Below are 14580 nucleotides of genomic sequence, written 5' to 3'. Positions count from 1 at the left end.
ACAAGAACTTCCACCAGTTAAATTGAGCAAAATAAAAAAGGTAGTAGGAATTTGAGAAAATTGTTACTAATAGTACTTTTTAATGTACTATCATTAAAAGTCATGTAATTATATAATATAGACATCTTCACGGAAGTATGATATTTATGAAAGATTTTCTTTAAAGAAAATGTAGTCATTAAAATAATGGCACCGAAGAAGCTAAAAAAATTTTGAAACTTTTATTTAAATTTAAAACAAAACTGAATCACAAGTGGGAATACAATGCCTTCAAGATATTTCTAAAGCTATAATTCTATATAATGAAACAATTAACAGCATAGCATAATGTGAACTTGTCATTCCAGTGGTTTATATATTTTCTTGGTATAACTTAAACTTGTTTTTTACTTAACACAATTTAATAGAACTATACAAAAAGATATTTTAAATGACTTGCCAAAATTATTATGAATGTGCTTATGAACGCAAATCTGTAAATGCCTGGGTAAACGAATCAGTAAAGTCTTTACCTTTACAGTGAGTTTGCAAGGCCTTATTTGTAAGCAAGAAGAGTAGATTGTGTTGTTTTTGCTGAAAACACTTCTTTTATGCTTACTCTCTCTGTATTACAGGTATATAGAGAAGCCACATACTGTATTTCACAAGATTCTCATCTACCTGATTTTCTGTGTAACGCCAGTCCCACAAGGTAAGGAACTTCCCTATTGCTCCCTTCTAGTGGACCAACCCCAAGTTGTGATCCTCTTTCATCCCTGCAGAAAGGTCTGCGGGTCTTTTTCATCAGCCCTGCCTCCCCTGCTGCCAAAGAGAAAATGGACTGGGAAAATTCTTGCTATCTAAACCACTGTTTCCTTGGAGCAAGAGACAGGGCACAGGAAGAGGATTTAGCTGTTAATAGATTTAGCACATAGCTTGTATGTGTGCTCTAGAACACAGGGCTGTCTCCAATCTCCTAGCTTTTGGTTGAGACACTTCTAACACTGTAAGTAAAATATAAGGTGGTCTCAAGTCTGTTATCATCAAACATAAAGCCTCTCCTGTTACAGTAACCAATCTTTCTTTGGATTAAAAAAAAAAACCTCCCTTAAGGAAAAAATACCACTGGTTACCTAACCTGCTTGCTAAATTATAGCTCATTTATTTTAATGTGATTCAAAGAATCATCTGGAATTCTGTGGCAACTACTGTGAGTTTGATTATCAAAAAAGTAACAAAAAGACAGATGGAAGGATGAATTACTAAAGGTCCAAAATCAAATTCTGATTCTAAACACAATAACAAATTTTTCTATTCAGGATTAAGCTGTCTTTAAGAGTCAAAATGATTTGGAGGTCATCCAACCCAACTTCCATCCAGAGAGTATACCTCTCACATATAGTAGTCTTCTGAATTATAAAAATGTATAAAGTTATTTCAAAAAACCTACATAAATAAAAATTATCTCTATATAGAAATATCTATTCAGCAATTCCATAATTTAAATATTCAACTCAAATTGGGTAGAACTGGTTCCCTTTCACTCCCAGACTGTATTTACACACTAACACATCAAGTAACAGTAAAACAATGATGAACAGACCACCTGACTCAAATGGAGAACACGGTATTCTAACACAGTCCCTATTTTTTCCATGAAAATAAAACTGCAAGTCATGTATATGAATTAGATATATATGAATATCTCAATGATACTGTAAAAAAATTATAAGTAACTTACTAGCCTGGACTTTGGTCTCTCATTTTAAGGTTTGGTTCTGGAATGCAAATATGGTGTCTGAAAGCCCAATACAATCAATCTCATATATAGTCTGTGTATATATGAATCATTTACAAGGACTGATGAATCCACTGCATCACCAATAGGAGATTTTGGTGAAAAAGCAAATGTGTCCAACATAGAAAATAACTCTTTATTTGGTCAAAAGTATAAAAGGTTTGACCTATTTGAAATATGAAAAAGCTGAGTATTTACAGGATATGTGAAAATACTCAGCAAAGATACTATGAAAAGTTGAATAACAAAGTAACTTCTTTCTCAAAAAATTATTTTAGGCCACAGTATATAACAGAACTTATTGCTATTTGATATATCATTAAAAATAGGTTCATATATAGAACAGCTTACGTATCAGTAATACCTCTTCACTGATATGAAACAATGTACCCCTTTTAGAAGACATACTCACTAAATCTCCTTTCTAAAGCTGTATTTTTATCACTTCAAAAATTTGATCTTACCAAAATCACACAAATTATAAATCAATTAAAGTTCTGATTTCATTAATTTTAGCTTGTTTCATTTCATCAGCATTTGTTTTTTTAGTTCCAAAGGCTCCAGCTGCAAGTTCTCTCTTTGTGTTTTGTATTTTCAGCATATTTTCTTCAACAGAGTCCTTAACAATAAACTTTAAAAGAAAAAAAAAGTTAAACTGGTTAAGTGCTTTTTAGGTCATAATATTTTAAATCTTTAAAAATAAACAAAAACTTGCTAAAATGAAAATGTGGGTCTTCATTTTCTAGTATTATGTAGCTTTCAAAAGTGGTCAATAATAATCTGTTAGAAACTATTTAGCTCATTTTCTTGAATATACAGGGAGAATACTTAGAACATAGTAACTAGAGATGAGCATTGCTTTCCTTTATCATTCACTATAGTTTTCTGCTAAAGACACAAGTTATATCTTAAAACTCTCTCATCAGAGAACAACAGCACACAAAAAAGCAAACTTTTTGGCAGCTCTGTCAACTGAAATATGATAAAAATACACTTATTGTATTTAAAAAGGCAAATGAGATTTCCCCAGAAATGCAAGAATGAACCTTTATCTCATAAAATTCATAACATAAAAAAGGATCATCTCCACAGATGTTTAAGCATTTGATAAAATTAAACATTTTTTTATTACTGAGAAAAATATCTTCATTAAACTAGAAATAAATGTCCTCAACCTTATTAAGAGCATCTACTAGACACTTAACAAAAACAACATATTTAATATAAAACAATAAAAACATTCCCAACAAAAACAGTAACAAGTCAAAATGGTTATTATCACTACTGTTAGTCAACACTGTGTAAGAGTACTGGTTACTGTGGTAACTAAAGGTGTGTTACAAAATGTTATTGAAATACTTAAAAAACCCAAATAGCCCTGGCCAGTGTGGCTTAGGTGGTAGGAGCATCGACCTGTAAACTGAAATGTCACAGGTTTGATTCCTCGTCAGGGCACATGCCTAGGTTGCAGGCTTGGTCCCCAGGCAGGTGATAAAGGAGAGGCAACTTGATTGACGTTTCTCACAGCAATGTTTCTCTCCCCATCTCTTCCTCCCTCTCTCTAAAACCAATAACCACATCCTCAGGCGAGGACATAAAAATAAATAAATAAATGGAGATGTGACTTAAGTTCTTATATAGGAAAACATTAACAAAAAAGACTTCTCAAATTAATCATAAATTCAGTAAATCCCAAACAAAATTTCTTAAATGAGATTTGCTAACCAAAATCCAAATTTCAATTCAAGAGTAAATAACAGTAATAACCAATATGTTTTTTTAAAAAACGGGTAATGAAGCACTTTGCCCTAGTATATATCAAAGCATACTTTACGAAACCATAGTTTCGTTATGTTATTAATTATAACATTAATATTTTCCTGGAAATAGGAAAAAAAGAGATCAATGGAACAGAACACAGTCCATAAGAAACCCATGTAATATATATATGAATTAGTTTATGATTAAAGTGAAATTTCAAATCAAAAGAAGGGACTTTTCAAAACAATCGATAATGAAGCAAATAGTTCTTTTTTTGAAAAAATACAATTATAACAGTATCATGAATCATAAATAAAAAACTAAAGACTTCAAAAGAATCAGAAGTAAATATGAGATTCGTTTTTAAAATCTGAGGACAAACCCTTTTCAAAGCCTGTTCTAAGCAAGACCTTAAAATCCAAAATATACAGAGAAAAAGGCTGACATATTTTAAATCATAAAAATTTTAAAACTTTCGCCCTGGCTGGTGTAGCTCAGTGGATTGAGTGCGGGCCTGCGAACCACACGATTGCGGTTCAATTCCCAGTCAGGGCACATGCCTGGGTTGCAGGCCAGTTCCCGGCAGGGGCCAGTTCCCAGCAAGGCAAGAGAAGCAACCATACATTGATGTTTCTCTTCCTCTCTCCTTCCCTTCCCCTCTAAAGATAAATAAATAAATATTAAAAAAAATTTTAAAACTTTCATGACAAAAAGTACATAAAGTTCAAATATGAGCAAGACCCTGGAATAAACCATGTCCAATATACTTAACAAGCACTTAAAATCAGAATGTATAAAGGAACCTTTATACTCTAAAACTGTATTCATACTTTTTGAAAACTAGGCAAAAGATATAAACAAGCAATTCACAGAAAAAGTATTAATAGACAATAGATATGTTCAAGGTCTTAGGTAAATGCAAATTAGAAGGGTAGTTTCTTGACTATCACATAAGCATAAATTTATATCATTCTCATACCTCACAGTCTATTTTGAAAATAGCTTGGAAGTTATCTAATAAAAAATTCTAAATCCAGAATTCTATTTCTTAACCAATCCTGAAGAAATACTTGAATATATATGCAAAAATGCAGGTCATATAATTCTCATTATGGTATTGTTTTTATTAGCAAATAAATTGAACTGGTTGAATAAAGTATGATATATCTAAATTCAGGTATTAAAAAGAATGGGTTTGCAGAGTAGTCAGAGACAGAAAGTAGAAGGGTGTTGCCAGGGGAAACAGAAAAGTATAGTGACTTATGGATAATGGGTACAAAGTTTCACTGTGAGGTGAAAAATTTCTGGACATGGATAGTGGTCACAACAGCAACAACAATGTGAACACACTAATACCACTGAACTGCACAGTTAGTACTTTTTAATATTTTAAATATTGTTATTTATATCTTACCAACACACAATAGGAAAAACAAAATAGATTGGATCTAAACGTTCATATATGGTAGTCTTCAATATATACCATGAAGGAGGAAGAAAATATGTTGTAGAATAATATGATCCCATTTATCTTAAATTTTAAAAAAGGTACACATAAAGTATGAATGTATGTAAACAAAGAGAAAGGGACATGAATAGCATATATTAAACAATTTATTGATGGTGGTTTTCTCTGAAGGGAATAGGGGTGATCTTCCTATTCCAATCTTTTATAATAACATACTCATGTATTATTTGTATAACTTGAAAAACCTTAACAAGTTAATTTTAAAACAGATGACTTAAATGACTCCCAGCTAAGATGGAGGCATAGGTAGACACACTGGGCCTCCTCACACAACCAAAAGAAGGATGACAACAATTTAATAACAAAAACAACCAAACTGACAGAAAATCAAACTGTATGGAAGTCAAACAACCAAGGAGTTAAAGAACACACATCCATCCACACCAGTAGGAGGGGCGGAGATGGGCAGCGGGGTGAAAAGGACTCGCAACAAGGCAGCAGCTGGTGGACCCAGTGAGGCAGCAGGTGGTAGAGCAGGCAGTCCCACATTTCTGTGCAGATAAACTGGGAGGAACAACTGGGGAGCAAGACAGACCACACAACCCAGGGCTCCAGTGTGGGGAAATAAAGCCTCAAACCTCTGATTGAAAACATGTGTGGGGGTTGAGGTGGCAGCGGGAGAAACTCCCAGCCTCACAGGAAAGTTCGTTGGAGAGACCCACAGGGTCCTAGAATGTACACAAACCCACCTGCCTGGGAATCAGCACCAGAAGGGCCTAATTTCCTTGTGGGTAGCAGTGGAAGTGACTGAAAACTGGCAGAGAGAGGAACAAATGACATTGTTTCCTCTTGGACCCCTCCTCCACATATAGCGTCACAATGCAGCAACATGGGTTGCCCTGCCCTGGTGAACACCCAAGACTCTGCCCCTTACCATGTAACAATCATGCCAACAACAACAACAAAAATGGCCCAAATGAAAGAACAGATCAAAGCTCCAGAAAAAATACAACTAAGCAATGAAGAGATAGCCAACCTATCAGATGCGCAGTTCAAAACACTGGTAATCACGATGCACACAGAATTGATTGAGTGTGGTCACAAATTAGATGAAAAAATGAAGGCTATGCTAAGCGAAATAAAGGAAAATGTACAGGTAACCAACAGTGACGGGAAGGAAACCAGGACTCAAATCAATGGTGTGGACCAGAAGGAAGAAACATTCAACCAAAAAAGAATGAAGAAACAAGAATTCCAAAAAATGAGGACAGGCTTAGGAACCTCCAGGACATCTTTAAATGTTCCAACATCTGAATTATAGGGGTGCCAGAAGAAGAGGAAGAGCAATAAGTAGAAAAGTTATTTGAGCAAATAATAAAGGATAACATCCCCAATCTGGCGAAGGAAATAGACTTCTAGGAAGTCCAGGAAGCTCAGAGAGTCCCAAAGAAGGTGGACCCAAGGAGGAACATGCCAAGGCACATCATAATTATATTACCCAAGATTAAAATGAAAGAGAGAATTCTAAAAGCAGCAAGAGAAAAGGAGACAGTTACCTACAAAGGAGTGCCCATCAGACTGTCAACAGATTTCTCAAGAGACCTTGCAAGCAAGAAGAGGCTGGAAAGAAGTATTCCAAGTCATGAAATCCAAAGACCTACATCCAAGATTGCTCTATCCAGCAAAGCTCTCATTTAGAATGGAAGGGCAGATAAAGTGCTTCTCAGATAAGGTCAAGTTCAAAGAGTTCATCATCACCAAGCCCTTATTATATGAAATGTTAAAGGGATTTAGCTAAGAAAAGGAAGATACAAAATATGAACAATAAAATGAGAACAAACTCAGTTATTAACAATCAAACCTGAAATGAAAACAAAAACAAACTAAGCAAACTAGAACAGGAATAGAACCACAGAAATGGAGATCACATGGAGAGTTATCAGCAGGGCAGTGGGAGGGGGAGAGAGGGGAAAAAGGTACAGAGAATAAGTAGCATAAATGGTAGGCAGAAAATAGACAACAGGAGGTTAAGAATACTATAGGAAATGTAGAAGCCAAAGAACTTATAGGTATGACCCATGGACATGAACTAAAGAGGGGGGAATGTGGTTGGGTGGCGGTGTACAGGGCAGAAGGGAATAAAGGGGAGGAAATGGGACAACTGTAATAGCATAATCAATAAAATATATTTAAAAAAAGATTTGCCAGCCTGATATAAGCAAGCCACATCACTGCCTGGTCTTTCTTGTGTTGGATATAACACATGCTTGTTTATTTTTCCCTATATAATAACTCTGGTTTCCTATTTGTTAAAGGTTCATAAATCTGTAGGAAATCTTCAGTGTGGTGTTGAAAAGCCCTGAGAAGTGACTCAGAAGACCTAATCCTAATGTTATTTTAGTGCCTATTTAGCTGGAGATCTCTGGCCTGGGCCCTTAACCTCTCTGAATGTTTCCTCATGTGTAAAGTGAAGGAGGTGGTGTCAGTAATATTACGTTTACCGTTCTATATTCTTGATATTAAGGGTATCTTGGTTAAGATGTTTGAAATGATCTTAGCAATGTTAGCATTTCTAGCTTCAAAGCTGTTTCCACAATAAAATTGACTCAGTACACTAAAAACAATTTTTTTAAAGAAATAAAATTTAAAAATGACTTAAAAACTCACTTTTGTGATGATCACTTCCTGTTTCTGGCCAAGCCTATGGCACCTGTCAAAGCACTGATCTTCGGCAGCTGGGTTCCAGGCCTAGCAAATAGAACAGGAGTTGCTTTATTACTACCCTGGTCTGCACAAGTTCTTTCACTTCAGTATTCATACACCTTTTATTGACTGGAATTTTTTCTGGCTGAATTCAGATACTGACATTATAAATGCTCTGAGATACAAAATCCACACTCCCCCTAGACTCCCAATCACTACTATGACAGGCAGGTACTTGCCCCATCATTTTACTCCAGTATCTAGAACAGGGCCTGATACATAGAAAGCACACACCATAAACGATTGCTGATTAATCACATAATAGCTTCCTGCTTTTTTCCCCATTTTAAAGTTGATCTATGTGTGCTTCACAGGGAAAAAAATTATATATTCTCTTAAATAACAATTTATATCAGAAAATACATAATTGGGTCCGTTTACGGAAAAGTTTTTCTCCTTTTGCTGGTCTTTGGTTCTTTCTTTCTTTCTTTTTTTTACTTTCCTCTACTTATTTAGTAAAAGGATAAAAAAAAAATTCTTGGAGTAATCCAAAGTCCTAAAAATTATTTAAGACTTTGTTGATACAATTTTCTCTAACTATATTTGAAATCAGTTTAACTTCAAAACTGAACTAAAAAAGAAACATTAACTAACATTGGCATTATCACAAAAACTGTCTTACAGTGAATAAAACAATGAATCAATCAGAAGGGAAGAATAAGCAAAAAAGATATCGAGTTCTTCAGTCTAGAATGACAGGAGTTAAGTGGTTTTGAACCAGGATCATGAACTGTCAGGGTAACGATCACTAAATCTTAAATTTAAACAATGGGGTGATACTAGACAATGGCAGAAGGGGATGTTTTGGGGAAAAGGAAAATTTATACAGCAAAGTGCAACATGAAAAGAGAAACAAATGATCAATCCATAACTAGATGATAAGTTTATAGTACGACTTATACTTATTGTATTATTTTCTTTTTAAAGTCCTTTTGAGATCAAGGGAAAAGATTTTACTATTAATTTGCTGTAATCTGAGTTTTGGTTTGTTTCTGGTATAGAAGTTAGATTTAAGGACATAACTCAGCTTATGATTTTCTAAAACTGATAATCATATTTTCTACTTCATAAATGGACACATTTTGAAACCATTATACCAAGAGCCTAGGTAAAATGTTCCTTTCCATTGTCTGTATTTTGCCTAGAAACCTAATAAGCTGGAAGTAATACATCTAGTATGACAACCAGGAATCCAATTTACCTCGTGATAGTATAAAACTGATAGCTCCCACTGTCCCATGAGTAATGAAGCAATTAGCTTTACTGAAAGCACATAATGGAACATCAAAGTAAACCTTAAATCTTATACAACAAGGTAAAAGATTTTTATGAGCAAATTGCGGGGGACAGGACGGGACCTGGCTTTCATTTTAAAGTTAGAAAGCATTTGAAAGCTTGAAATGTTCATTCAACTCACTGTGAAACTGCTAAAACATTCTATAAGTTTAGCCTTTGACAAACTATAATACTAATTAAATTACTCTATTTGGTATTAATAGCCACTTCCTTATCAAGGACTAAGATTATAACCAAAGAATAAAATACTTTGGGGATTAGTTCCAAAATTCAGCCTCCAGAATTTTCACTGGGTTAATTAATACAAGGTCTGTCCAGAAAAAGTCAAGCCACTGTTATTGTAACAAAAATGGTTTGCATGACATTGATGTAACCTGGCAGCCAAGGAGAGTGCACTGGAATGCACATGCATAAACAATGACAACTTCACTGTGCTAGTCAGTGGGGGTGACAGACACCACTGAGTTAGCCTGCAAACTGTGGAATTGCCTTTAGCCTAAGCAGTGCAATGAACCCAAGTTAGTCTAGAGTGCCTCCAGCCCAAACGGCCCCTTTGTGCAGCTAGAAAAAGGCATCCCTATGTGGATGCAGCCTTACACACAGTTTGGTGAGTAAAGCTGAGAGTAAATTTTAGCTCCCACTCTACCCCTAGGCCTCTGTCACACAACCATGAGTGATTGCACTGTGTCAGACAAAAAAATTTACCCAAAACATTCCATTAATGGTATTGTTTCTAAATTGTGAGGCTGGACCACTTGCCCCTGAACCACCCGTGGTCTGTATAAAATATAGCTTCCTGAATTTCTTATGATAGAGATCAGAAATTACATCTTACCTAATTCTTTTGCACATTGAAGCTTAAGACCATTAGCACCATGACAGTAGCTACGTCATTTACCTTGTTTATAACCAGATTCCCAGTGCCTATTAGAGTCCCTAACATAACACCGGATCTCATTATATGTTGGATAAATGCATAAAACCAATATTTTAAAACATTACAGTTAATAGAAACTTATTCTGTATATAGAAGATAAATAGAAATGTACAGTTCTTAAGGACATGGCCTCTGATACTGGTTTGTATATTACTAGATGTCTGATGTGAGGCAAGTTATTCTACTTCTCTATGCTTCAGGTTTCTAACCTGAAAAATAGGGATAACAACAAGATCTACCTCAGCAATGTGAGAATTTCATTTGATTGATACATGTGAAGCACTTAAAACTACGAAGGTATTTATCATATAGTATTTGTTCCTTATATTTTTAGAAGTAGTAACATACTAGAAAGTCTACAAAATTACTTACTGGGTCCATTAAAAACACCCGAGAAGCTGCAGAAAGGTTCAATCCAACTCCACCTGCTTTTAAGGATAGGAGCATTATAGTTGGAGATCCAGCTTCAGTGTTTTGAAAACACTGAATCGATTCAACTCTTTTCTTTTGGGACATGGAACCATCCAAACGAGTAAACACAAATCCAGAGGCTCTAATGAAGGGACAAAAGAGACAAATAACACTTCCTATACTATAAAATCATGTAAAGTAACTACAGTGGCTTTATTCAACCAATTCTCTCACTCACTTATTTTTACAAATATTTACTAACCATATACTACAATGTCAGGCTCAGAACTGTATATATAAATATAAATTTAATCTAATATAAATTGCAAGTATATAGAAAATTAGAAATTTAGAAAAAAATTAGAAATATAAATTAACCTAAAATTTCCGCATTTTTTTTGCAATAAATTCAGGCTTAATCTTTAAAATCCCATGCTCCCAGAAAATATCCTTTAATGTGACTCTGAACATTATTTTAGATAGATGAAATAAATAAAACTGATAAGCCATAAATAGTTTTTGCTATCCAAATCAAAACACATATAAAAATCCATTTACTGAAAGTGAGAAACACTGTTCAACTCACCTGAGTGGTGTTTCTATTAAAGACAGAAATGTTGTAAACTGAGAAACAACTAAACTTTTTATGTTGGGGTTCTTCTGTCTTAAGTCAATCAATGCATGCATTAGGGCATTGATCTGGAAAAAATCAGGACACCCATTAGGTTCCATTTTGAACTGGCAAAATATACCCAAAATTTATTATGAAGAGAAAAGTCTTGCCATGTTATTTCCCTAAAATGCAAAAGTAAAAAAACCACCAATTTTTTAAATCAAAACTGAATAAATTCTGTCATAATCAGAAACCTTTCTCTTTCCTCTGAAAGTCACCACTAGAAATAACAAAGCCAATAATCAGCAAAAAAAATTCAAATGACAAAATTAAAAGCATAATTATTATTTCTAGACATAGTATTTCTTTATATAAACATTACACAACTACTCTAATATTTTACCTTTGAACTAGATGTCCATTCCGTGTTAGACTTTTTCTCAGTGTCGCATGCCAATTCTTCTGGAGGACATTCTAATAAATTGTCTCCATGTATCTCATTTCTGCATAAAGGGCATTTAGCATGTGGCTACATAAGACAGAACAAAGTATGAGTGATACTTATCAGAGGAATGGAAATAAAAATTAACCTAAATTTTCTAAAAAGCATTGTGGATTCTGTATATTTACTAGCTACAATTCTATAAAACCTTTTATTAGATTCATCCATTTGAGACAAATCTGTACATGCTGAACCCCAGGCAGACCTAATCTGAACTCTGTTCTAATGTGGGTAAGTGGGATGGGTAAAAAAGAGAACAGAAGTATGTGATCTTGACTGGAACCAAGAACTTGAAACAATAAATGTTTCACTCTCTGCGGACAAGTAAAGAAACCATGAACAGTTTCTTGAACCTAATTACAACAACATAGCACACTAGTTGAAACCATTTGAAGGAAAAAAATTCCTTCTTAATGGCTTGTAAAGCCAGTCAAGATCAGTTAGATCCTATCAGGTTCACTCAAAGCAGTATCTGTTGTGTTCATTTGTACCAAGACATGCTAATTAATAAAAAAAATTCTGAAACTAAAACAACGTTAGAAGTCAGCACAGTTGGGGTTACCTTTAGAGGAAGAGGGAGAGGGTAAATGATTGGAGAACACAAAGAGGCCTAGGTAGTCTTGACTTGGTATGTTTACTTCATAACTCACAGAGCTGTACGATCATGGCTTCTACATTTTTGTACATGTATATTACATATAAAAATGTTTTTTAAAAATTCTACCTCAGTTGAATGACTGCTTATAGGACTGCTTAATTGCTTATAGGACTATTTCACTTTAAAACATTCTACTGTACATAAGAATCTAAATCTACCTTAACTGATACCATAGCCAATAGCCACATACAGCAATTAAGCCCTTGAAATATGGCAACACCAAATTTAGATGTGCTATAAACACGATGTTTTATATAATACCACTGGATTTATATAGAAAAGTTTTATATAATACCACTGGATTTTGAACTTCAGTTTTAAGTTAAAAATGTATAGAAAGTATATCATTCATAATTTTTATATTTTAGATATACAGGATAAATAAAAATACATTTAAGAGTTAACTTCATCTATTTCTACTAAAAATATTAAAATTACCTTTGCATCTCACATTATCAATCTATTTGTTGGACAGCAATGGTATAATAATTAGAATTAGGATATTGACTGTGAAACATGCTACCAAAAATATAATGAATTTTTATGTTAAAAGGGCTTAATGATAAGAAATACATCACCTATTAAAAATGATATAATTAACAATGAAAGGTACACTAGTAAATCCAAGCACAAAACTCTTACTGTTTTTTCGGACTTGATTTTTCATTACACTCAGAACAGCGGCACCACTCCATCAAACACCCAATTTGCACTGAGCATTAAAACTTACCTGCTCATTCTGAATGACTTGGCAAATACAGGGTTTACAGAAGACATGTGCACAATGTGTTATGACAGGAACCGTTAAAGAATCCAAGCAAATTGCACATTCTTCATCGGAACCTGAACTCAGAATTAACTTCATCTTCCGTATTAACTTCTTTCGTAGTTCTTCAGGTGTATCATTTCCTAGAGAAAATGCTGAAAAATTAATTTCAGAACAAAATTTGTAATATGACAAGTTAATCTTCCTTATACAGAAAAGAAGTTTTGTTTTGGTGGTTTTAGTCTTTTTCTATTATAGGCAACAAGCATGATTTAAATTTGAAATTCTAAGAAATATTCAGTAGCTAAAATAGTAGCCAACCCGCATAATACACCTTACACAGAAACATCATGATAACACAAGCTGCATGTACTTCCACCACAGAATCATTTCACTGGTATGAGATTTTGAGGTACATTCCCAGTTCAATCCTATACTAAAAAAAAGTCTATTTTACAAATAAACTAAATTTAACCAATATGAAAAATTTTTCCTTCTAATTTAAGTACCTCTAAAAAACTATAATGGTGTAACCCAATCCCGTTTACCCACCTGAAGGAACACTGGAAGACACTGCATGTGTAAGGAGGTGAGTATGACAACAGATCTGCCGCAATCTGAGGAGAAGACCCAGGACGTCTGCGTAGTGTGCGAGGACGGTCCCTTCGGTAAAATACCTACAGGTAGCAATGTTAAATATTACAGTATTTCCTATTCTAAAATAATGGAATGAAAATGGCACTGTTCTCATCTTCTCTGGAAATCACATTAAAACAAGAATAAAAAACAGAAAAGCAAATTATTTTTAATGAAACCAGGAGAGATTTGTAACAAAAAAGTAAACAATATGAGAAATGGTTGTCAACTGCAGTGTAAGTCGGACAGGAAGATGTGGAAAGACGAGACTGCAGATCTCAAACAGGCCTTCCAGGGCACAAGTCTTCAAAACAGACTACGTGCCCTGAGGTGAAAATCGACTCCTCTCAAATGCAAAAACAAAAACAAGGTGCATGACTAGTGGCTTGAATTTCCCTGGACAAGTTTTATTCTAAGGAGAAGGAAAGGTAAACTGACTAAAGAAACACACAGACTTACTGTGTTTTCAGAAAAGACTATGAGCACAGCATTCCACACTGTAAAGAATCTTAAAGCCTCTGATCTGTTATGTGAGCACAGGTAAAACCTAAAAGAACTGGCATGTGGCCTGGCTGGTGTAGCTCAATGGATTAAGCACGGGCCTGAGAACCACACAATCGTGGTTCGATTCCCAGTCAGGGCACATGCCTGGGTTGCAGGCCAGTTCCCAGCAGGGGACACATGAGAAGCAACCATACATTGATATTTCTCTCCTTCTCTCCTTCCCTTCTAAAGATAAATAAATAAAATCTTAAAAAAAAATAATATCCCAAAGGCTAAAGATAGAGAATCTTAAAAGTAGCAAGAGAAGAGAGTGACATACAAAGGACTTCTCACAAGGCTATCAGCTGATTTCTCAAAGGAAACCTTAAAGGCAAGAAGGGGCTGGAAAGAAGTATTCAAAGTTGAAAGGCAAGGACCTACATCCAAGATTACTTTATCTAGTAAAGCTATCATTTAGAATGGAAGGGTAGATCAAGTGCTTCCCAGAT

At 34.5% G+C, this 14580-nt stretch overlaps 1 protein-coding gene across 5 annotated transcripts in view; it reads right to left on the bottom strand.

Annotated features, from left to right (window-relative positions):
* Nucleotides 1-205: 205 nt before the first annotated feature.
* Nucleotides 206-14580, bottom strand: part of HLTF (helicase like transcription factor) — a 58642-nt gene continuing 44267 nt past the window's right edge. For 3 of the 5 annotated variants that reach the window (XM_037061851.1, XM_037061853.1, XM_037061852.1), the window contains exons 19-25: nucleotides 13505-13629; nucleotides 12917-13107; nucleotides 11430-11555; nucleotides 11000-11112; nucleotides 10375-10555; nucleotides 7674-7754; nucleotides 206-2408 (exon numbers count right to left, since the gene is read on the bottom strand). In XM_037061851.1, coding sequence (XP_036917746.1) covers nucleotides 2256-2408; nucleotides 7674-7754; nucleotides 10375-10555; nucleotides 11000-11112; nucleotides 11430-11555; nucleotides 12917-13107; nucleotides 13505-13629 — 970 coding nt within the window. In that variant the 3' untranslated portion in view covers nucleotides 206-2255. The remainder of the gene's footprint in view (nucleotides 2409-7673; nucleotides 7755-10374; nucleotides 10556-10999; nucleotides 11113-11429; nucleotides 11556-12916; nucleotides 13108-13504; nucleotides 13630-14580) is intronic. The other 2 variants (XM_037061854.1, XM_037061855.1) reach the window with 1 other exon arrangement.

Source organism: Sturnira hondurensis, unplaced genomic scaffold (genome assembly GCF_014824575.4).
Source record: "Sturnira hondurensis isolate 20B ecotype Veracruz unplaced genomic scaffold, ASM1482457v3 Scaffold0013537, whole genome shotgun sequence".
NCBI classification, from domain to species: Eukaryota; Metazoa; Chordata; class Mammalia; order Chiroptera; family Phyllostomidae; genus Sturnira; species Sturnira hondurensis.
Note: the sequence above shows the minus strand (reverse complement) of the source record. Positions and strands in the feature narration are given on the sequence as shown.